The 23,694-nt window shown below is 39.6% G+C and overlaps 1 protein-coding gene across 3 annotated transcripts in view; it reads left to right on the top strand.

Moving 5' to 3' along the window:
- cntn4 (contactin 4) overlaps positions 1–23,694 on the top strand; it is a 161,251-nt gene that overhangs the window by 70,215 nt on the left and 67,342 nt on the right. For all 3 annotated transcript variants that reach the window (XM_023261306.3, XM_023261305.3, XM_023261304.3), the window contains exon 5: positions 7,754–7,849. In XM_023261306.3, the coding sequence (XP_023117074.1) occupies positions 7,754–7,849 (96 nt within the window). The remainder of the gene's footprint in view (positions 1–7,753; positions 7,850–23,694) is intronic.

Below are 23,694 nucleotides of genomic sequence, written 5' to 3'. Positions count from 1 at the left end.
TTTGAGTGACAGTTAAGAGATGAACCATGCAGCTCGCATTCCTTAAAAAAGCTACTGAAAAGAAGCAATAAAAATAAATCACCTAATTTAAGCGTCGGAGCCAGATTGAATTCCACACACATCATAAACCTTCAAGAAAGCATCTCATATTCAGATCATCAGACATCTCTGCTCTGTCTTTCCTTTTACACTTTGGTCACTGCCCTGCCAAGTGTCGCACGGCAGCTTTTCGCAGCCCAGGAAATATAATTTGGACGGACAGTGATGTGTTGTGTAAAAATGACTGCAGACAGCAAGTTTGTCATCCCATCTATGGACTACACTCAGAAGCTCAATTATTCGGGTGTGGGGACGACATGTTGTTTTTGCAGTAAGGAGCAGGGACAAACAAGTTCATAAATCAAATGAGTTGATTTACAAGCAAGGGTGAAATCTTTAGTCATCTGATGAGGGTTAAATTATTTACAGTCCTTTAAGATTAAGGTACAATCAGTCATCCGTACATTAAAATAAAGTCCTAATAAGTAATGTTGCTAATCTGGGATATGAAGCTGTGTCTGCACTTTCTGCTATGTGTGTCTACATGTGCACATGCAGTTTAATTCCACAATTTAATCTTCTTTTCCTGCTTTGATGGTGGTTAAATAATTCACACTTGAGCTGACACAGGAAACAGACCCCGTACAGCTTGGATTACCTTGTACAGTGCAGGTCATGAAGGCTTTATTGCAGCAAATAGCAACATGTAGCACTTTGTTGCACTTTGATGATTTGCTATATTGTATAGAAGAAGTAGGAATGACGATTTACTATTGAGAGAATTGGGAATATGACTCGTTATGTCAGTACATATGGTCTAGTTCAGTGATTTCCAGCTTTCTTGGTTTATGATGCCTAAAAACAATCATCTCTATTTGCAGGCCATTTTCACAGGTTGTATATGTCTGTGAGCAATTGTGTGAGAGTTTTCCTTCAAATGTTAACATTTCCATAGCTTTTGTAAGCCCAGAGAGGTAAAACTACACAGTGTTATTCAAGGAAAAAGGACGAGGAAAAAAAGAAAAGTAATTTTATTTCTTTCAGCCTGTGTTATTTTCCCAACATTACACATTTATCTTGTAATCTGGAACATAACTGTGGTTTAATAGTTTTAAAAATGATTGCGAAGAAATATCACTGCAAAAAAGTGTTTTTTTCTTCTTCACATTTTCATTTTTTAAATAAATTTTTTTTTTATCTAGTTCTGCAATAGCATTTGTGTCCATTGCATCGTATTACTAAGTAATGGTGTGGAAGCTGCCAGGAGTATCATATATAATACATATTCTGGTAAAACGAAAAAACACACCAAAAAAATGTAGAACACAACTTTGTCAGTTTTGATTACATGTTTTTTTCCTCTATCAGCAGCACAAACACTCCATTACAAATGAAATCCGTTATTCTAAGTAAAAGTACAGAAGCATTACAAGTAAAAATAGTCATAATGCAACGTTTGTCACTATGTATATGTGTGATATTTATATTACATTTGCAGGATTTTAAAAAGCACTTCAATGCTGCATCTGCATGGTGGAGCTGAATATCTGCAATTACCACAGTAAACATTTTACTAATAAGTTTATGATCTCAATCACTAGTTTCAAGTCTTGTTTAATACAAAATGATGTTCATTTTGCAAATTATGGTTCCTTGTAGAATAAAATAGACAATAACTCAGCATATGTTTTTGGGTGGGGCTACTCTATGATTGACAGGTTGCTCTAAACTTCATTTGTGCCTTTGGCCATTTAATGATTCTGATCGAAGAAATCACTTACTTTTAACTCTGTGTTTGGTCACCAACATCTGAAGGAAATATCTGCTTGTCACCACCTAATCTCGGACTGTCACTATTTGCTGTTTAGTACTAGACAAGTAGTTCACAGTGGGCTTAAAGAGCATTTTTAGTGTAAACAGCGTCTTACTGCAGCCATAAAGGAAGCTATGAGAGTGAGTGAACAGTAAAGTTGTGGGCTGGACAGCTGAACAATGAGCTGAAAGTCACTATAAAGTGTCTGTATAGCTGAGTGGAGCTGCAGATGTCACTGCAAATTTAATACATTGCAGCATTAATGTATAAATGATAATTTTTTTGTTCAATTATATGTTCTGTATGCAGTGTCTCTAAATTTATGTGCACAGCTGTTAAAGAATGGAGCAACGTTAAAGATGTTGAAATGTGGTGAAGTTAAAGTTTCACTAACATGTAATGGACATAAATAAAGCACAAGTACCTCGAAGCTGTTACTTTCTTTCTCAGTTTTGTTGTAGTTGAGGCCCTGCATGTGATGTTTTGGATCCCCGTGTTGGGAGCGACAGAGTTTAGTGGTTCTCAAACTGTGGGGCAGACCCCACCTGGGGCTTATAGAGGCCTCGCATGGGGGAAGAGCGTGACAGCGGCGAAAAATGTGGATTGGAGTTGTGAAGTTGAATAAATCTGTTTCATGCTAGAACAGTAAACCAAAAAAAGAGGAAGCTTTTAGGCTTCTATTGCTGCCAGGATCCAGGATTCAGACAGTTGTGTAAAATACAAATGGACAGTGGACAGATTTCTGACAGGAAAGAAAAGAAAAAAACAACAGACGATGCATGTCAAGCAAACACATCAGTCAAAACCTGAGCCAAAATATTAGATGAAGTGTATTTTGCTCTCATTGTCAGTGTAACAGAAAAGCCTTGTGTGTTTTTTCTGTCTACAAGCTCATTACAGTGTTATTTTGGTGAAATGACATTTACCCGTGATCGTTAATAGCTGAGAGAAATTAGCTTGGAGAGGGAGGCATGACAGGAAAACTCTTAAACTGCCACATTAAATGGTTTCAAAGTTTCTCTTCTCTATGAAGAGTCCTCTATAGTCAAACATTCTGCTCTCCCCCCACACCAGCTCAACCAGTCCTTGACGAAAACCACTGCAGCACAGTGGCTTCATTTCCACTGCAGCTGGTGAGCAACTGGAGCACAAATGCCCCCAGTTACAATCAGCTCATGGGGTCTCGCTCTCCATCCTCACAGCTGGTTGTGCTACCACCAGACCAGAGCGCATTCAGCAGGAACCTCAGCCCCGTTTCCTCAGCGGTGGACTCACACAAGTGTGTTTTGACAACGCGCTTTTAAAAGTGAAGTAATACATAGTGTCCTCTCTCTGTGTGTGTGTGTGTGTGTGTGTGTGTGTGTGTGTGTGTGTGTGTGTGTGTGTGTGTGTGTGTGTGTGTGTGTGTGTGTGTGTGTGTGTGTGTGTGTGTGTGTGTGTGTGTGTGTGTGTGTGTGTGTGTGTGTGTGTGTGTGTGTGTGTGTGTGTGTGTGTGTGTGTGTGTGAGGAAGGCATTTGGGCTGTCCAAGATGCTTTTCTCAGCTGCTGTATCTCACTGAGCTGAGGTGCAAACACCCCAGAGACACAAAGAGGAAAACAAAAGCAACGTCTTGCTGCAGTTTTTTGGTTTGCACTAACATCACAATATACTTCTTTTTTTTTTTTCCCAGCAGTGATAACCAAGAATACTGAGATTGTTTGGGATATTTTACAGACTATTCCTGGGAATCAGCCCTCAAATTCCTGTTCATAATGCCATAAATTATGTATTTTGTGTATGTTTTTTGGTTAATTTTTATATCAATGCAGTGGACACATCCAGTTAACCCCTGAGGGCCGAATCTGGCATTAATCTTTAAAGAAAAATTCATAATTCCTCTCTTAATAGGTCTTAAGAGTCTCAAATAGCCATTAGTTAAACTGTGCTCGTAGTTTAAGAAGAGATTTATGTTTAAAGAAATAATTAAAGGCTGCCTCTTAATTGACTTGTCCTGCAGCCAATACAACACATATTAACTGACCTTATAGTCCTCTTCATAAATCAGTGAGCCCAATAATTTTACATTCAGATCACTTGGAGCTGAACTAATCAGTTATCTCATTTTAAAGTGGATTGTTTGCAGTTTTGCGACAAGCAGGTCTTCAAAGAGAACACTCGTGTCCGCGCTGATGCTCACACTGACTAGACAATATGCTGCGTATTGTAAAACAAGGTTAATTAAGGTTAATTAATCCAATCTGGGAATATGCATGGATAAATCAGAGACACTATATCACCCGTCTTTGTATATTAATTTCCTGTCTGTATGAATCACATTTTTAATTACCTTTGACCTCAAAGCAGCCACCGAATTTACAAATTTACAAACTAAATGCTAAAATTGTTAAAAAAAAAAAAAAAAAGTGAAATAGTAAAAGGTGAGGCATTTAATTTATACATTTGCCATGTAAATTCAAATTGTATTAATTGATTCATGTTTTCTCTCTATATATTTCAAATATCTATGTGTCATTACGCCGGATTGCTTAACAGCTGTCAGGTTTAAGCAGTTCCCATAGGAACATGTTTATCCCTCTACTACCCAAGTTATCAGTGCAGACATGAAGACTCCATGTGATGTGTGAATTCCATTTACCGAGCTCTACACACCATTAGTGCAGCCAGTTGTTGGAAGTGGTTATGACCTGCTGTTGTTTCCGTCAATTGTCAAAAGAAAATTAGTTCAGTTTAACACTACTTTTGGTGTCAAATCCATACCAGGGATACCTTTCTAATGTTCAGTGGTGGTGGGCGTGATGAATGAAAGGTAACCTGATTACCACCGGAGCTATTAAAATCCCTCATGTGTGACCTGCCAAAGCAACCCTCTCTGCTTAGCGGCACGGCTGCAGATTGCTGTTTGCCTCATATTAGTGGGTGTGTGTCACTATTGATTTCAACACTTTCTTTTTCTCATAATGTGTTTGGCTCATGCTGGACTTATATTCGTTATCTGCAACACAACACTACAGGTTGGAGGGAGTCCTCGTTCTTTTCATTTTCTCCTTCTCTCAAGTGTGTCTCTTCAGGTATACAGTTATTTAGCAGGTTTCCTATATACCATATGTTCTCTGATACGTACAGCCTGCTGTTCAAAATAAAAACACATCCAGAGGAAATTAAACCACACAAGTAATATACCAACAAAGCAGGAAGCACTTAAGGATCAGACAGCCATGTAGTACAAAGCAGACAAAGCTAAAGCACTGCATTTCCATTCACCTGTTTTCATGTGCATTTTTAATTTGGGTTTTAAAACAAAACCTCTGCAGAATTTCAAAACAATATCCAAATATTGCAAAACAGATTTTACGCTTTTCTATGAAGTAGAAAAGCAGAATGTAGCTACATTGATGTTTGCCTGGTGCTCTTTTAAATGCATCATCTCATTACATCCTCTTCTTTTGAAATGGTTTAACAGCACCTATATGGAAAATCATTACAACCGGAAGTTTGTCTTGGTGGCGCTAAATACCTAATGTCTGGATATTTGAATGGAAACACATTTTAGTTGCATCACTTTTTTTTTGCAAGTTTTCTGGAATTTTTTGATCCTCTTTAAAAGTGTCTTAACTAATGTACAATAATGCACAGTAATTTAATTTCATACAGTCTGTTGTGAGCATTTAAATGTATATATACATTTTTAGAAACGCCTTTCTTAGAACTTTCACAATCATTTTCTAGTTTTTCGCCTAAAAATTGACAGATGCTTTCAGATGAAGAGGATTTTTATCCAGATTTTGCATGCAATAAATGTGGCGTTTCCTCATGAAGACGCACTGTAGTTTTCTTGATACTGAGATAATACTTTTAGAATCTGACAGCAGGTGTAGAGCTGACGGCTCATTGTAGAAGACCTGTAATGGGCCCTTAAGCAGTCTATTATTGGCTGTATAGAGATGCAAGACAGATTCAAGGTGAAAGTTGCAGAGACAGGAGGGCGGAACGGAGAGAAATTGTGGATTACAGTGAGGTGTGCTATTTCAGTGCCATGGATTTATCATTAAACAGCAACCTGCCAATATTTAAGCAGCACAACTGCTGATAGGCTATTTCAGCACCATGGCCAGCGCCGTGGATTTCACCAGTAATTTGTGAAAACCTCAGTCAAAGAAAGGACAGGAAAGTAAGGCAAATGAAACTAGCAAGGCAGGCAACTGAGGATAGAAGGCAAACAGTTTGATATTCATGCTGGATGCCCGATACAGTCACACAGCCAGAGAACCGGCATTATTTAGTCACAACAACCCACACATGACAACAAACTGCAAGTGTGAAAGCAACATGAACCCTGCTACTGTTGCTACGATAGAAAAAAAAGCAGCAACAAACAACGCTGTTTTTGAAAAAGGACACACAGTCAGCATCTATGACAATTTCACCCCAAATAGTAAATATGAAGCAACAGTAGCTGTCGGCTGAAATGCAGTTCAGCAAAAATCACATGGAGTCAAGCGTAGCCCGCAATGTCCAAAATGTCCACTATCCAAAAAACGTCCAACACAAGTGATCATGTCATATTCAGACATGTTCCCAAACTATATACAGGAATGTGTTTCGATCTTATTGCAGCATCTCCTCTAATTCAGCCTTGCAAACCTTTCTCTTATCAATAGTAATGTCCCTCTCTGTGGATAGTAAACTGAGGTTTAGGAGTCTCCATTATTTTTAATTAACTTCTGGCTGCTGAAACTGCATTTTGCATCTGCAATCCTAACTTAGTGTTCTGTACAATTAAAAATAGGGATTTTGGGGAATGGCTTCTCATATCCTTACAGATAATGAATGACAGAACTCTATCTTTTTGTTTTTAAATACAATCAAGGCACTCTAAACAAATAAAAGCATGTTCAGTCAGGCAAATTGGACCCAAAGAGGGTCCTTTGTAATTGGACTAAACTGTGAGCTTCGGGCATCCATACCCTACAGATAGAAGAGAAGGAAATGTTAATTTCCTCTACAAAAAAAATTATTTTAAAAATCAACACAGATTAAAAATGATCACAGAATAAAGCATACAGCCTTCAAATAGAAACCTGAAAAGATGTAGCACAGTCATTAGATTCATGCCAGTATATGTTGTTGTTTTTTCAGCATTAATTCATTCTACCTGTGCTTATTTCCATAAAACTTTCAACTTTTAATACTAGTTAACCAGTTGTTGCTGTCTTCTTCTGGCAAAAGTCCCCATTGGGGCCCCTTAATTCAACTTATTTCTGATACTTGTGGCAGCATCACAACGAGTCTTAGATATCTACAGTGCAGATGCACACAGGGGGTGATTTGGCCTGAGGCAAAGCCAAAGGCTGTTTAAAGCCCCAAAAATTTTCAATTTGTTAGGGCAGAAGATTCAGACATTCTTTTAACTGTTATTTTCATTTTTAAAATTTTCCGGAGCTGCAGAGATTTCATGTTTCTGTATTCCTATATTATTTGCTTTACACACTTATGAGGGAGGACAGTGGTTCGGTGGTTTTGCGCTGCGGTTTGATGCACTCTGAGCTTGAACCTTTGGCCCCTTGGAGTTTACAAGTAGTATATTTGTCAGGATAAAGCTTCAGTTTCTTCCTGCAGTCCAAAGAAATATAGGCCAGGAACTTTCTGGTGCCCTGCAAGTGTGTGGTGTGTTTATCTGTGTGAGCTCTATAATAAACGGGCAACCTGTTGTGAGTGTTTCCTCGCCTGCTGCACGCTGCTTTAGGCGCCATGTGATGTGACCTTGAATAGGAGTGAGAAGGAGGAGCAGGCAAGAAAACAGTAATTTGCTCTTGACAGAGCTCTCATGTTTTTATGATCAATTGTAGCAGCCTCTGACTTGTGGGGATATTTTACTTACAGCTTCTAATTTTATTTTTCAGATTTGGAAAACTTCAAGACTCACAGAAGAAGCTCAGTTTCGGTCCGGGAAGGTCAAGGAGTGGTTCTGCTGTGCGGACCTCCACCGCATTCTGGAGGTAAGACAATATATTCTCCTTTTTTTTATCAACGTAGATGTCTTTCTCTCACTGAAAAGGAGAAGTTAACTAGCTGTAAATGGAAAAAAGTGGATGACACTGTAATGTTCGAAGTGCTTCCAGATTGGTGCCTGGCTTTTGGTGTGTGCTGGTGCTCTTTAAGTTCCACCTGTTTCAGAGGCACCTTTGACTCGATAATCAACACCTTATATTTGCCGCTCCGGATAACGAGAGATTTCACATGATCCTAGCATTGCGTAGGTGTGATCAGTCTTAGCTGAGCCATAGGAAGTGCGACAGCCCTTCCGTCAGGAGCCTGAAGCTGAGTCTGCTTTGATTAGAGCTTCGTTTTTCTGCTTCCATTCCGCAGCAGTTTAATTAAACTATTGTTCAGTCCTGTTTATGTACCACCGTTTGTACTCAAGCTGAAGACAAGCATAGCCTGAAGTGTAGAAGGCAGAATAAGTTGCAAATTATTTACTTGGAGGTAAATAAGACGATCAATACCAGAATGAGCTTCAGTTAAAGTAGCATAAAGACTGGAGAACCAAATTTCCTTAATGTGTTAACAGTGTCTCTGCCAAAAGGAGAGACAAAAGTTCCACTCTGCAGCTTTAGCATTGTTTTACACCATTTTATAGTTGTGTCTACCGATGCTTTTACAAATTCTACTATAACTTACTAATATTTTTTCAAACATTATTGCTTTGTTTGTATCATATCCATAATTTATTTATGTTTTTTTATTTGAGAGATAAAGATGGCTGTATCCACTGTGACATCAGTCATCGGTTTGTGGATTATGGTTTTGTAACATCGTGTTTCCTTATGTGAATGTCGCCATCTTGGTCTTTTTGAAACTGATTGTATTGTGTGAAAGTTGGAGCTGACAGAGAACTCAAGTACACTAAGCACTGCCCTAATATATGTCTTGGTTTATTGTCTTCTTTGATCTAAGTACGACCATAATTTAAGGAATGAACATCATGTTGTAATCAAAAAATATTGAAACTAGGGATTGAAACCATGAGCTCAGTAGAAAAATGTTCGCTGAGGTGACAGATCAAAGAAGTAGCAACATTTTTTCATAAATATCTATATAATCAGACTTCTTTATGCAATTACAGGAGTCACCCCCTGCTGGCTGTTAGAAAGAATGCAGGTCTAAGGCACAAGCTTTTTGAACTAGAGTATTGGTCTATCTTTTATGCATAGTCTATGGTTTTACAGGAAATTATATACAGGTGCACGTCATTTGATGGTTGGTGTAGCTTCAGACATGAACATGGCATTAATGTCCGAAATGATTTGGTTCAAAAATGAAAACAAAACAAAACAAAAAAGGAATTTTCCCAAATTGGCAAAATACTGGATTTTAAATGGGGCTTTTATCTTCAGCTGCTACACACACAGAAATTAAATGTGTTAATGTGCTAAATTTCTAAATTAAAATATGTTTTCCAAGAAAGATTGTATCCTTTTGTAGCCTCCTCTCTTAACTTACTGGAACTGCTAAGTGCAACAGCTGCTTGGATTACATCCCTCCAGCTGACAGAACCTAACAAATATTACTGATTCATACGCGTCAGCTGTGAAATGCTGCTTGCCTGGAATTGATTGTAATTGTTTGGATCTTGCATCCTTTCGGGGTTTTACTTGGTGAAAACTTGGCAATCTGGAATTTTAGATTTATTCGCAAATAGTTGAACTGACACTCCTGTATTTGTTCGTTCTTTACGCTGTGAACAGTTGCTTCACTGCCTCTCTTCATATCTGCCAATTTGTGCTGAAGTAATCCAATTAGGGTTTGGTTTTTAAGACCAACAGGGAAATAATTCAAACATGTCAGGCATCTTCGGGCACATGAAAAGCCCCCTCAAGACACTTGTCTTCGTACTAATAAACAGAGCCGATACATGCTGTCAATTAGAAGTCCATTTTGGTGAGTTACATCTCTCCGTTGTAATAGAAGCCACTCTCAACGTGTCATTCAGCTGGATTAAGCAACTCGTCACTCTGTTGTTGTTGTTGTTGTTGTTGTGATCCTTTTTGCATTAAGCAGATGCTATAAACACAAAGTTTTCGATGTGTCTCCAATGTAAACTCACTCATCGTGCTCCAAAACCCTCCAATGTGATGTTTAAAATTTTGGTTTGCAGCATGCAGAAGCATCTTTTTCAGCATGTTTTAGACTTTTATTGAGAAATAACCATAGAGGACATCTAACCAGTCACTCATTTAGAATAGAATATACAACAACAGGCGCCAAATCAAGATTAAGTAATAAGCAATCAATCAGCAGGCAAAGAGCCCAAAGTGTTTTTTTGTTTTTTTTTTTTTGTTGATCTGAAATGCAGCTTTGTTGCATCTAAAATAGCACTTTGCTCTGCTCGTGCTGCCGGTAATCTGGTAATGAAGTCTTGTTAATTCCACTTCATGCAGAAATCAAAATGAAAATTTAGGATCGACAGTCCATTTACAGAAAGCCTTGTTAGCAGTCAGTAAAATATAGATTCTGAATCAATTTAAATGAAATGAGCCTGGAAGGAAATGAGTGGCGTAAGATGTGCTGAATTAAAATTGGTGAGTGCTTTGATGCTTGTTTATAATTTGACAGATTTCATTTGGTTGTTTTATTGTTTTTTTACTAACTATTATTAGAAATGTTTGTGTGGTCATTTCTCTTTCTTTTTTTATAATTGTCAAAGGACCACACAGGGACATTTGCATTTGTTTTTCTTGTCAATGTCTAAAATCAACAATTTATTTGTATGAGACATTAAATTTTGTTGTATGTGTACATGCAGTGACAATAAACACATGTAAATTGATTAGTTTTTTTTCATTTGCTGACATTTCTTTTAATAAATAAACAATTTATTGAGACAGATCTGCAATGATTTAAGTTTCAGTGTTGCATACATATTTAGTTACATGATTTTTAAGAGCTAAAACACTGTCAGCTTTTCAAATCTGCACTCAAACCATATTTCCAAGCAAGACTTACGTTACCCTCTGTGCTGAATCAAGTTAACTGAGACTAACTTACACATTGTACAGAAAAAATGAAAGAAGAGCTGCTTGAGAGAGTAGAATAAATACGTTCACATTTAAAATGCAGCAGCAAAATGGTCAACTATTAGCTGTAAGTGACTTATAGTAAGCGTTTAAATCTCCCTAAACCGATGATGCAGTGTGCTTTGAAAGTAAACACTCATCTGCTTCCTGTGTGACATTATTTTGATGAATTTCATCGCCTATGTGATTAGAAACACTATATTGGACAGTAGTAAAAACCTGCAGTGCCACAGTGGAAAAGCTTTTTCATGCTCTACTAGGGGCATGAATTCAGGAAGCAGCTCAGTCATCAATCTCAGTTGTGTTCTTATTTTATTGCAAATCTGTTTGGCCTGTCAGAAGATATGCAATGGTGTGTGTTTTCACATAAATTCACTGGAACGAGATGACTAATGAGGAAAAAGCCAACTACAGCACCATGCATCCAAGAGGCGAAGAAATGTAAAAATCTTCAGGCAGCCTAAAAGGCGAATGGGAAGTGATAACAACAGAATGCAATTTTATATTCATGAAATGTATTTTTCTCCATTGTGAGGGCTATTTGACCCAGAGAGAAAACTTTCCTTTCCTGTCAATTGGTCAAAATTAATTTGGTTTGTGTTGTTGTGTTTGTTTGTGTAGGTGACACCATCCTGATAAGGGTGATGGCCATTCAAGGTCCTATTTTGAGAGGCAATTTTCCTGCTTCTGAATAGAGAAAATATTGGACAGTTTCAAGTTTCATCAGGTTGCTCTGAGCGGCAATCCATCCCTGCCTCCAACCATGAATAGCAAACTATTTATGAAAAAATAAAACATGAAAAAAGATGATAGTGTGCTTGGAGTCTGAGCATTGTTCACATGTTCAGTCATGTGCAGTCATATTTCATGACATTCATATTGGCACAGAGGAAATGTATCTCGCTGTGGCATCAGCAGCCTGACAGCCAATAACAAGACAATAATGACTGTCAGGCCACCTAAGCCACCTTCCCTCCCTCACAAGGACCTCATTGCATTTTAATCCAGATCTGCATGTGGGCGTTCAAGGAAAGCCTCTGCACATCCCTATTCAGTGCCATATGTTTGCAGACCTTCCCATAGTGGTGGGGGCCTCGGTGTACGCCCAAGGCTCTGGTGGGTTTCCACCTGCCAGAGGGGCTCTCAGAGGACACATTATGCATGGCAGACAGCTGTCCTGCCCGCTGTATGCAGCGTGAACTCGCCCATGCAGAAAGACGTGTATGGACAGAAGAAGGAGCTTGGAAAATGGGTGGGCATGTGATAGAGAGAGTTCAAGGGAATATAAAAGTGTGTGTTAGTGTGTTGCTAGCAGGGAAAGTACACATCTGCTGTATAGATGGACTATATAGGGTGCTTTAGTGTGTGTTCAGTGGATGTGTGCATGTGTATTTTTAGGAGCGACACTGAATGTGTGTCACTGTGCTGTATTTACTTTGCACACTAACAAGACAGATGCTATCAGAATGTTCAACCACCAGTAGGAAGCGTGGTTTGGGTGTGACAAACATACATATAAGTCATCTGGAGACTCCGGGCGTATAGATATTCTGGAATAATACAATAAACTTCACCAAAGTGCATAGATAGCTGCCAGCTTACTACATATATCGCTAGCAGCAACATGGACTATGATAAATGAAATGGAAATGAGTGATAAATATGGATTATGTCAGTCAGTAAAAGCATAATATGTTGACAGAGAAATAGAAGGTCAACGAATGGAATTGGGTAACCGGGCTATCTGATGAAATGAGTTACAAAGACAGTGCAGTGGACACACTTCCATATTTTAGGATGATGGATAATGCAAGCATTTCTCCTCCAGTTTCTCTCAGAAGCTGTAGGTAAATACGTTTGCCTGTAGACTGAGGGATCTGTGGTGAACTGAGAGTTTTCACACACTGTCAGACTGTTACACCCTGTTTTTCACACACTGCCACAATTTACAGTTTCGGAACCCTGCTGGAGGAATAAGCAGCATCCTTCCACATGATAGTATCTCTTTTGGCGTTTTAAGGTTAGTGGTGGAGAACCGTTCTCGCTCCAAAGTCTCCCACAGGTGTTCAGTACAGACGGTTGAGATATGGTGATTGCAAGGACCATGACAGATGATTCGCTGCATTTGTCATGCTTCTCCTTTCGTTTAACAGCAAAATGTCTTGCAAAATTGATGTATTTTAATGAAATTGCTGTGATCAGTGGCTTCACCCCAAGGGGTGAAGTAGATCTGTCATGATCAGCTTTGACAGGCAAATTTGTTCTGGACTGTCTTGACAATGTGAATGCCTGAGGGGACTTCTGCCACATTCACGTCATACTGGAAGAAAGGCAAAGATGGGAAAGATGTCCATGTTTACCCATTGCAAGGTTTCACATTATTTGGTCGTTACAGATGACAGCTGCTTCTCACTCACTGGTGCTGACTTACTATTTCCTTTGTTGCACATGGAGAAAAATATGGCTCTGCTTTGGTCCTGAAAGAGAGCAATATTATTACCAGTTACATTAACAAATCAGAAAGACACAATGGAGTGTATATTTCTCCAAAGAACTTCGTAAAACAAAGTTGATCAAAAACACTATCAATGACAATACAAGAGTGTAATTTGAAATGTTCTGACATACAGTGTCGTAACACCTGTCAGAAGTATGTATTTGTTCAATACTACACAAAATGTATTAAATTTCGGCATTTAATTTCCATTAGCAGAAGATTTTGGCAAATGAGAGAAGTCCACGTTGGCCACTTTTTGCCAACACTTGGTTTCATATGAAGTCTGATAACTTTCAGTAAAATGTGAATTTCACAGTTGTTAATACCACATATATGTTGGTCACAGTGACTCCAATATGTCCTGGATGTTGCATAAGAGTCAGAGTGACCAAAACAGCAGAATCTGTAATAGACTGTCAGATGAGCTTCACCTTTAACTTTCATTTAATCCTACTAAGCCAGAGTACAAACTGGTCTGCAAAAAGGTTTTTTGATAGAGACTAATAATTTTTTGGAAGTATGTGAATTGTTTTCCATTAGTGACAGTGCTGTCTTGTTGTTAGCAAAGTAGCCGTTTAGACAACAGTTGTCTTGTGTTGGCAGTTAACTATCTACAGTAGTCAGTCAGTTTCTCCTGTAGAACATCTGCAGGAAGCTTATTCAGATGGTCATGTAAACATTCATTTAAAATTCTGCATAGCGAAAAATCCATTCCTCCATATTAATCAGCTAATCTAGTGTAGGGTTACAGTGGAAGCAGACCAAGCAGGACATTCAAGACGTCCCTCGCCCAAGTAATGTTTTTTAGTTCCTTCTTGGGGGATCCTAAGGTGTTTCCAGACCAGATGAGACATATAATCCCTCTAGTGAGTTCTGACTCTCTTACCAGTTGGATATTCCTGGAAAACCTCCAAAGGAAGTATCCTAATCAGATGCCCAAACCACCTCAGCTGACTCCTTTCGATGCAAAGGAGAAGAGACTGTACTCTGAGCTTTATGTCCAAGCTCTACACCCTTGGAAGAAACTCATTTTAGCTACCTGTATCCATGATTTCATTCTTTATGTCTACTATCCATAGCTCATGACCATTGGTGAGGGTTTGAACACAGATCAACTAGTAAATCAGGAGCTTTGCCTTTCGGCTCAGCTCCCTCTTCACTGCAAAGGTCCGAAACAATGCCCGCATTACTGCTGACACTGCACTAAAACATCTGTCCATCTCACACTCCATTTTCCCATCACCCATGAACAAGATCCTGAGATGCTTAAAGTCTTTCACCTGGGGCAGCAACTCACCCCCAACCCAGAGGGAGCAATTTATCCATTCCAGCAGTGAAGCCATGGACTGAGACTTGGAGGTGCTGACACTCAGCTGCAAACTGCCTCAGTGCACGCTGAAGGTCACGGTCTGATGAAGGCAGCACAAACATTTCATCTATATACAGCAGATATCTGACTCTGAGGTTCCCAAACTGGATACCCTCCTCACATCTATACCTCGACGTCTTGTCCATGAAATATAACATGCAGGAACAGAGACAAGTGGCAAAAAGCCCAACAACTACTTGAAACATGTTTGACTTTGACTCTCACTTTGATTGTATGAGGACTGGATTGCGAGTAGCAATGACGCTAGTACCCCATACTTCTGCAATACCCCTATAAGGATTCCCTCAGGGACACAGCTGTAGGCGTTCTGCAGATGCACAAAACAAATCTAGACTGGATGGTCAAACTCCCACGACTCCTTCAGCAAAGAGTTGATCCACTGTTCCATGGCCAGGACAGAATCTCCTCCTGAATCAGACGTTCAGCAATCAGTAGACACATCCCTTCCAGCACTGTTGGGTAAGCTTTGATTGGAGCACACCTTTGGTGTGAAACTGTGAATTGAGCTCAGGCAAAGTCAGGGTTTTTCCTGAGGGCTGATCATGCTCACTGCTGGGCATAGCCTAGTCACCTCACCGAGGCCTCTAGGGTTGGACAGTTTGACCCATAGATGTGTTATTGACAACCTTGTGGAAATTAATTTACACAGTTTTACAGATAAAATGCTTTTAAACAAACAGTAGCCCATTTTATATTTGTTCTGCTTGTTGCTGCGTCAGGCGCCTAGCAACTCTAATCAAATAACAGCTTGAATGTCCCTCAGATTGTGGCTTCCCCCATCCAGTTCAGCAGTTTTGAGTTGTTTTTGAAGGTCCCCCAAGATGAACGTGACACATTTTAATCTTACCATGCACTACGAAGAAGGACACGTTCATCCCTGTGGTGTTTGTTGATGACACTGTATATGACTCATATTTAGTAGTTTCTCATTTTTTTCATCAGGGATTATTCTGCTCTTAATCTGATTAGCAGACGACACATTTCACAATCTCCATGAGTAATCTCCTTTCACAATCCCATATTCAATCATATTTCTCCCTCTTCATCTGTCTGGGGACTCCAGCTCTCTGAAATAATATCACATGTCACTGTCACGGCATCCATGCCCAAACTCACAGAGTCTTTTCCTCCAAACCCTTCCAGTCTTGACATAATGTAGCAGTTACCTCATAGTGAAGAGAAACTCTACTGACAAGCAGCCAACAACGTGGCAGCAGCATGAAATGGGATCTGCTGTATTTTCTGAGAGTGACACTGTGAGTTGATTGGAGTTTCTAATCACGTATGAAAAGGTCACGGAGGAGTCTGAGCATAGAGCGCGCACATTTCCCAGAAGACGTGTGAGTGACATGCTTCCTGAATCTCCTTTTAAGCTCCTTAAAGTTTATAGTACACATAGCTCTCGTTATTGTTGAATTTGGAGAGCGTGCCAGCCTGTGTGTGGGATAGGAAACCATAAAAGAAAGGGCAGAGCAACAAACGTGGAGCACAGGTTCGCATGTACATATGTTCAGCTGTTTCCATGTGTGAAGAGCGTTCCCGTTTCCTTTTGCTTTGTGGTTGTTTTTCTGGTGTGTAAGCACCGCCGTCCCGTCTGCCGGGCTACAGTCACACGGCGTGTCCTCAGGCTCCTCTGTGCTGCTACACAAACACAAATCCCTCAGTGCCTGTGGGGATTTCATCCCAGAAGAAATGCGCTGTCACCTGCTGTGCAAGGGGAAAATAACAATTGTAGAAAACATGACAGCTCCGTCCACACGCCTAGCTTGCTTACCAGAGCAGTGGACTGCTGTTGTAAGTTGAATCCATAACACCCCATAGCTGGGTAGCCTTCACAGCTGTATTACTGTTTCTAGTCTTACACCGAACTCAGCGACTCAGTTAGTGGGATTGTTCACCACAGTCACACTGAGTGATTTTTGCACCAAACAAAGCAGGTTTACTTGGTGACTGTAGATGCCTGATTTCCACAAAGAGGTTTGGAGTAAAATAGGTTTTATTTACATTGCAAAACTGATAAATGATGATAAAACAGTCAAATCTGCTACATGAATGCAACATTTACAGTTGTGTGTGCCTGGCTTCTGGTCAGTCATTTCTTGAAAAGCTCCTCTGGTGTACAAGAAGCGCCGACATTTATGGGACAGAGAGAAGAAGACCTGGGTATCTAGCGACAATAGTCACCATTGTCTAGTTTAAAGCTGCAACTAGTGCTTATTGTTTTCGCCCGTACTTGGCAAATTGCAAAAAATAATCATCATGTCCAAAAATCTCGGGTAAAAAAATGTTAGATGCCAAAAATAATCCAAGTAAGAGCCCAAAATCAAAGCTATTCAGTTTACAATGATTTGAAATGTGAGCAAAACCTCACACTGGAGATTCAAACATTTGTAGACAATCGGCTAATTAAATAATCTATTAATTTTGTTTTTAAGTGTTTCATTGGCATATGTCAAAATCTCTTACCTCTTAGTGATGGTGTTGACATAAAAGCATAATTGCCTTGTAGGAGAAAATCATCTCTCCAAAGTATGTTTACAAGTGCTGAGGAGTACAACTGACATCTTTTTGTCTCCAGAGGAAGCTGTATGCAGCCTGAAATATTACCTGAATTGATGCAATCCAACCAAGCAGCGATTGGGGCTGAAGAAGTGCAAAAATGAAAGCAAGAAATGAGTTTACCAGACCTCTGTAGCTCACCCAGTCTCTTCTAGAGGGTAGCATCTTGAGGCTACATCGGCCAATACTAGCATCGCACATCCAAATCTCCCACCGAACTGAATTATTCTGATCATTTGTTTTGATTATGAGACAATGCTAAGGGAGTGTAATGTTCAATTAATGGAGTACCTCGTAGTAAAATAAGAATGCAGTCAGGTAATAGAGAAGCTGCATCATGGCTGTAACCAACTGTCTCATGAGTGCAGAACCACTGGGCTTCAGTTTTGTCCCATATGTTCCAGTGTGCTCAGTTTCACCTGTTGAAATAATGATGCAAGCCAGAGCCTTTGCTGCATCAGGTAGATGTTGCATGGATGTTGCAATCTTGTTCCCCTCCTTCAGGGAGCAAAAGATGTAGTCATAACAGCTGAACTTCTCAGAGGCACATGTCTCTGTTGTATTCTTCTATTTTAAAGTCAGTTCCATTTGGCGCTTTGAAGGTTAAAGTAACAGTGACAGTAATTGACTTGCTTCTTTTGAGCACACGTGATCATTCATCCAGTTACATACAAGGAATAGAATTTTGAGAATGGACAATCCAGGCAAGTGGCACATTCCTCTACCCTATGCTGCATAAATCAAAAACATATAGGGCAAATAGATGACACTTTCTCTCTGCACATGCACACATACACATATATTATGCACAGGGTCAGCTGTCAGTGGCATCCTTTATTCATTCAGCAGCAGCTAAGAAAAGCAAAATAGAGATCCCTGCTAGAAGCAATGTGGAAATGCTCCAACATATTGGAGCTCCACAACCATACAGTCCCTGTAATCAGCTGTGATTATGAAGTCACTCTGCAATATAAAGCCAGCACAGGAAGAATTTTAATGTGAATTTGACATCTAAAGTTGTATAAAAATGCTGCTCTTCACTCAATTAATAATGAAAACAGCCTGAAATGTAATTATTCTCATAATCGATTTTTTTTCTTTAATATTGCATTTTAACTACAGTAATTTTAATTATTTGGGATATGCAGATGTGGCACTGGAGGACAAACATTAAAATATTCCTATTCAAGCCTAAATGAGAGCTTCAGTATTAGTATTGGTTCATATTATAGCTATTCAGTGTAGGCATGGAGGACAGTAGGAATGAATGGGGAGAAGGTCACATTTTGCAAAACATAGTCATGTTAAAATTCAGCGTTGTACCTTGACATCATGGTCAGATTTTTTTAAAAGGTTAAAAGATCCATTTGAGTTTAAATAAGTAGTTTTACTAAAACTGAAAGGAGGACACTAGTTTAAGTTGAGTCAAAGTTGCTTTTTTCAGGGCAGTTTGATGGCATAACTTGCAAAATACATAAATCTAGGTAAAATATGTAGTGTATAATATTTGTTTCTATCATATATACAGGAAAATATGTGTAACTATTCATTGTATATTCATAGCTATAGGTAAAAAAAAAATAGATGGCTAGCTTCCAAAGACACGTCAGGCAACACAGTATGATTTTTCACTCAGCAGGGACTATTTTTGTTTTCTACAGTCTTTCTATTGCCTTCTAATGTGACCTGTGTCATCAGCCATCCTACCTGCTCTTTCAGTCGGTGGTGAGTAGACGGAGAGATGAGGGCTGAGTGCAGATCAGCCATGACACACCCTGCCAGGCCAGAATCCAGCACAAAGGCAGAGTGGGATGCTGCCTTCACACTGCACCCTCACACTCATTCTCCATCTGACAGGCCAATGTCAGGGCATGCCAGAAATAAATGGTAATTACTATGTGCAGAGTTCGAGGAAGGAGAGTGGATTAACACAACCTGGTTGCATCATGAGTTGGATTTTTTTTTCAAACCAAGATGCCTTCGAAATGTTTGTTTCTCCCAAATGTGCAGTCCAGTTCCCCCTCCTGTCTGTCACTGTGGATCAGAGGTAGCAAGAGGAGCTGAGAGGCTGTCAGTTTCTGTCTTTTTCAAAGCCAACTGCATTAATGGGCTGCCAGTGTGACCCAGCCGAGCTCTTTGTACTACGCGATTACTGTGTTTAGTCGTGGAGCTAATGCTGCTGACCTCTATTTTCTAATGGGGAGAGACCTTCAAGGGGCACTCAAGACTGAAATCACTTGTGTGTGTCTCCTCTTAGAGTAGTTTTTTTTAGAGTGTGTGTGTGTGTGTGTGTGTGTGTGTGTGTGTGAGTGAGTGTGTGTGTGTCTTGTCCCTGTTTCTCCTCCCACCCGAGGCTTCGAGAGTGCCGAGCATGTGCATCCTGTCCAGTCCTGTAAAGGAAACAGTGGATCAGAGGATTCTTGGAGCCTGCAGCAGATATGGGAGAACTGCACTCAGTAACACGATGTGGGATGACAGTAGTTTAACAGAGAAGGGGTTCTCTGAGTTTCCCTTTTTTGTTTGTTTGTTTGTTTGTTTGTTTCTGAGCAGAGAGGCAGCCTATCAAATATGCTCTCCTAAGTCAGCAAATGTGTAGATTCCAACAGGACCAAATTGTGAGTTTGTTCTCTCGGCTGACTTTGGGAATTTTTCATATGTGGATTTTGTGGCCATGTTGTTTGGTTGCATGAACACTCCTCTCCGTGGTTCTGGAAGTATTTCAGAAAAAGTAGTTCATGTTGTACCAGATCAGCGTGTTTTACCCGGTTTGACACATGGCCAGCAACCCCTGCTACTCATGAATCCAGTGCCACGCCTGCAATCAGAGTATTATCCAGCCTGGAAAAGAACAACTTTGCATCATTTTGTTGCAAATTTGTGCATTTCACAGTATGCCCACATCCCACTGCTTTGTAATTGGGTAATTAAAAATGCATATTGTTGTCACAGTGTTCTCTTACATGTATTATTGATATCAAGTGATGAGGCAGCTGATGCTGATAATATATTATGATGCCAAAACATCCTGATGTAGCAGCAAAGCTGCAGAAGTCCTTTGTATTGACAGATGGCCGATTTGCTTCCTGGCAAAAAATACACATATTCTTCTTTTTGTTGTTGCTCAAGCTTGTCATAAATGTTGTATGTGTCCAAACGAATATGTGTAGCTTTAAACAGGAGGGACACAACACCAGCCGCCCTCAGGGACAGCATCACTTTCTGGCTTTGCTTTGGGGCTGCAGCAGCAGGATGAGAAGCAGGCCAGAGCCTGTGCTGTGTACAAATTAATCACATTACAGGAAACAAAAAACATGACTGTTTTTTTTTTTTCAGTCGCCGGTTACGTCATTGACTGTAACAGCAGTCGGAGTTATTTATTGCTCTACTTTTCCATGAGTTTGCTCAGATGTCATTGGCTGCATTTTGTTTGTTTATTTCAAATGAACTGTTAGCATAAGAAGCCGTGCACATAATGATTTTTCCCATTGCTGGCTTTGAGGATGCATTATGTACAAGCCCGTATGGCAAGTTGCACTGAAATGCGTAGAGTTGATGTGAACTGTCGCTTTGAGTGGCAGTGTCAATCATTATTGTGTTTAATTAATACATTTTTTTTCTGATTTGACACTTGGGGCTCAGTTTACTCACACAGACGGACTCCTCACACTTCATCTGTGTTCCAAAGTGTTGGTTGTATGTGACGTATTTACCAGGCAGGGATGGTCAAACTTAAAACACCACTGAGTTCCACTATGGGAAGTGTAGGATCGAGCTTTTTTAGTGACTGACCCATATTTTATTAAAATGCTGCATTGTTTTTTGTTCTAGCTGTCTCTTGCATGTCCACCAACTTTATCAGAGTAAAACACCAAATCACTGTTGTTCTTCTCGTGTTTGTCTTTTTGTTGTGCAATAACTAACACATATAATAGAAGTCTGAAAGAGTCTTTAGCATTACCATTAGCTGTTTGCTAATTGAGCATGCTGCATAGATATTGCAGACTGAACTGGAATGAGGAAACTGAATGTGCTGTTACATTTCTCTACTGCTTCATCTCTAAACGTTTAGGTTATTTATGGTCAGTTTTTGCCACCTTGTGGATTTATTTTAGACTCATTAAGGAAATCCCAAAATATAAAAAATAAAATCTCAAATGTATATATCTTTTTGGTAGTCACTGAAATATTACTGTAATCCAGTTCAAGGTTGTAGAATTGTTTAAATTTTTGACACACAATTGGTTTATTTAGGAATTATTACTACAGTGTTACTTTAAATACCACATGCTCAGAGTATTCACTGATAAACAAAGTTTTAAAAGCGTACTATACTGAATCAAGTCATTTTTCTCCTGATATACAAGTAAATAAAGTGCAAATCAATGAGCAATGCTGGAGTAATGCAGATATTCCATTAAAAAAGGAATACATTTTCATTATTATGTGCACTATTTCCTGGCAGTGTAGTAGAATGCATATACTTCTCTTCATAAAAACTACTTGCTCGTGTAATAAGGTACCATATGGGCTGAGATACACATGCATCTCAACATACGTGTCCATCCATAGATGCCCCAACTTTATTGAGTCGTTTTCTTTTCGGGCCTTAATAAAGGATGATAGACAGGATTACTGCCCACCATCTTTGTCTTCGAGCTCCGTCCCTTCCATTATCACAAATCTGTCTGGGCGTGATCTGAGCCGTGCCAAGAGAAGGGCATGTTTGACTTGCACGTCTTGTTCTGTCTTTGAATATTCATTTAGGCCTGTCCTTTGAAGCTGCTCCTGGGTCTCCTTGTGTGAGTAAAGCAGCTTTATTCATTGTGACTCCTGCAAAGTGATGTTTAACCCAGGAGGGACCACAGAGAACTCCAGTGGATCGTGTTTTGGATGTGACCATTTTTTTGACAGATCAAAAGCAGATTCAAAATCGGTGTCCTACAAATAGTTCAACCTCATGATTGTTGTGCATTTCCAGCTTTAAGCAACCTTTTGTATTAATTTTCAGACTGTAATCTAAAACAGCTTGCTCATGTGCAAAGGCTTTGCTGTTACGACGGTAGTGGCTGTTATGCTGCAGGGCAGCTGGATTTCTTCAATTTGTTTTGGAGACGTCCTGTTTTTGTACTAGGGAGCATTGTGTAACCCATAAAATCAATGTCCTGGATGATTTCGTGAAGACCATTCGGCCAGCTGTGTGAGGCATCTCATTATGTTTTTTTGCTCTCTGCGGAATTCTGCGGCTCATGTTGTGCCACGTAGTCATGTGGGTTTTCAACACAGAACGAGAGCAGGTGCAGATAGTCCAAAAGCACTGGAGAGGAAACAAACACAAACAACATGCCTTATCCTGCCTTGAAGTGTCCCTCATCCCTATGGATCTCTGCTGTGCCATCATTCTGTGTTCAGCTCCACACAAACAGCAGCCAAAGCCTAAGCCCAAACCCCAAATGGCGCTAATGGGTACAGTTCCTGCCCCTCTCAGCCAGCAGGAGTAGGGGATCCTGGTGTGATAAATGGCCAAGCTGCTCGGGAGATGAACGGAAAGGGTTCCTCCAAGACTGTTTTGTTTAATTGCTAGTCTCCTAACAAGTGATAGGGTTTGATTAAGCTCAGCAGGAATATAGCCTCCCTGTCAGTTAGACCGAATACAGAACTCCATAGCAGCAAATTATGTCATACCCTTCAGATCTGTTGAGTAGACATGGGTGAAGTGAGGGAGTCAATCTTAAATAAAGAAACCTGACCTATAGAGAAGTACTACTCATATCATATTTATTCAACACATTCAAGATAATACACAGCAAACATTCAGTATTTCTTTGATATGGAGACGTGTGGTTTTTATTTCATGAAATCATTGGAGACCAGGTTGTGAAACGAGGTTATATTTCATTGTAGATGCCATATCAACACTCTGCTCTGCAATCACTTCTGAATTGCATGATGATTTTCTTATAAAAGCGACATTAGACATAGTATCAGTGGTTGCATTGTGGTGCTGATTCTGGTGAAAGTGACCACAATGTATTATTTGTATTTTGTTCGTAAAGACCCTCGTTGTTCCCATCTTTCTGCCGTGCATTTGTCTCAATTTAAACACAGGCTCACACTAAATTGGATTATTGACCAGGTTAATGGAGTCCCATAATTACTTGATTTAATCCACTGTAACAGTAAGTCATTACTTATTATTACATGGTAATTACATAATTATCATAATTTTATTAAATCCTTAATACTTGTCTAGACCGTTACTTTTTGTAATTACTTCTCTTTCTTGAAAGTATCTCATGATGTCAAATCCGGAGCCTAATGAAC

This window comes from Amphiprion ocellaris, chromosome 5 (genome assembly GCF_022539595.1).
Source record: "Amphiprion ocellaris isolate individual 3 ecotype Okinawa chromosome 5, ASM2253959v1, whole genome shotgun sequence".
In the NCBI taxonomy this organism is placed as follows: Eukaryota; Metazoa; Chordata; class Actinopteri; family Pomacentridae; genus Amphiprion; species Amphiprion ocellaris.
Note: the sequence above shows the minus strand (reverse complement) of the source record. Positions and strands in the feature narration are given on the sequence as shown.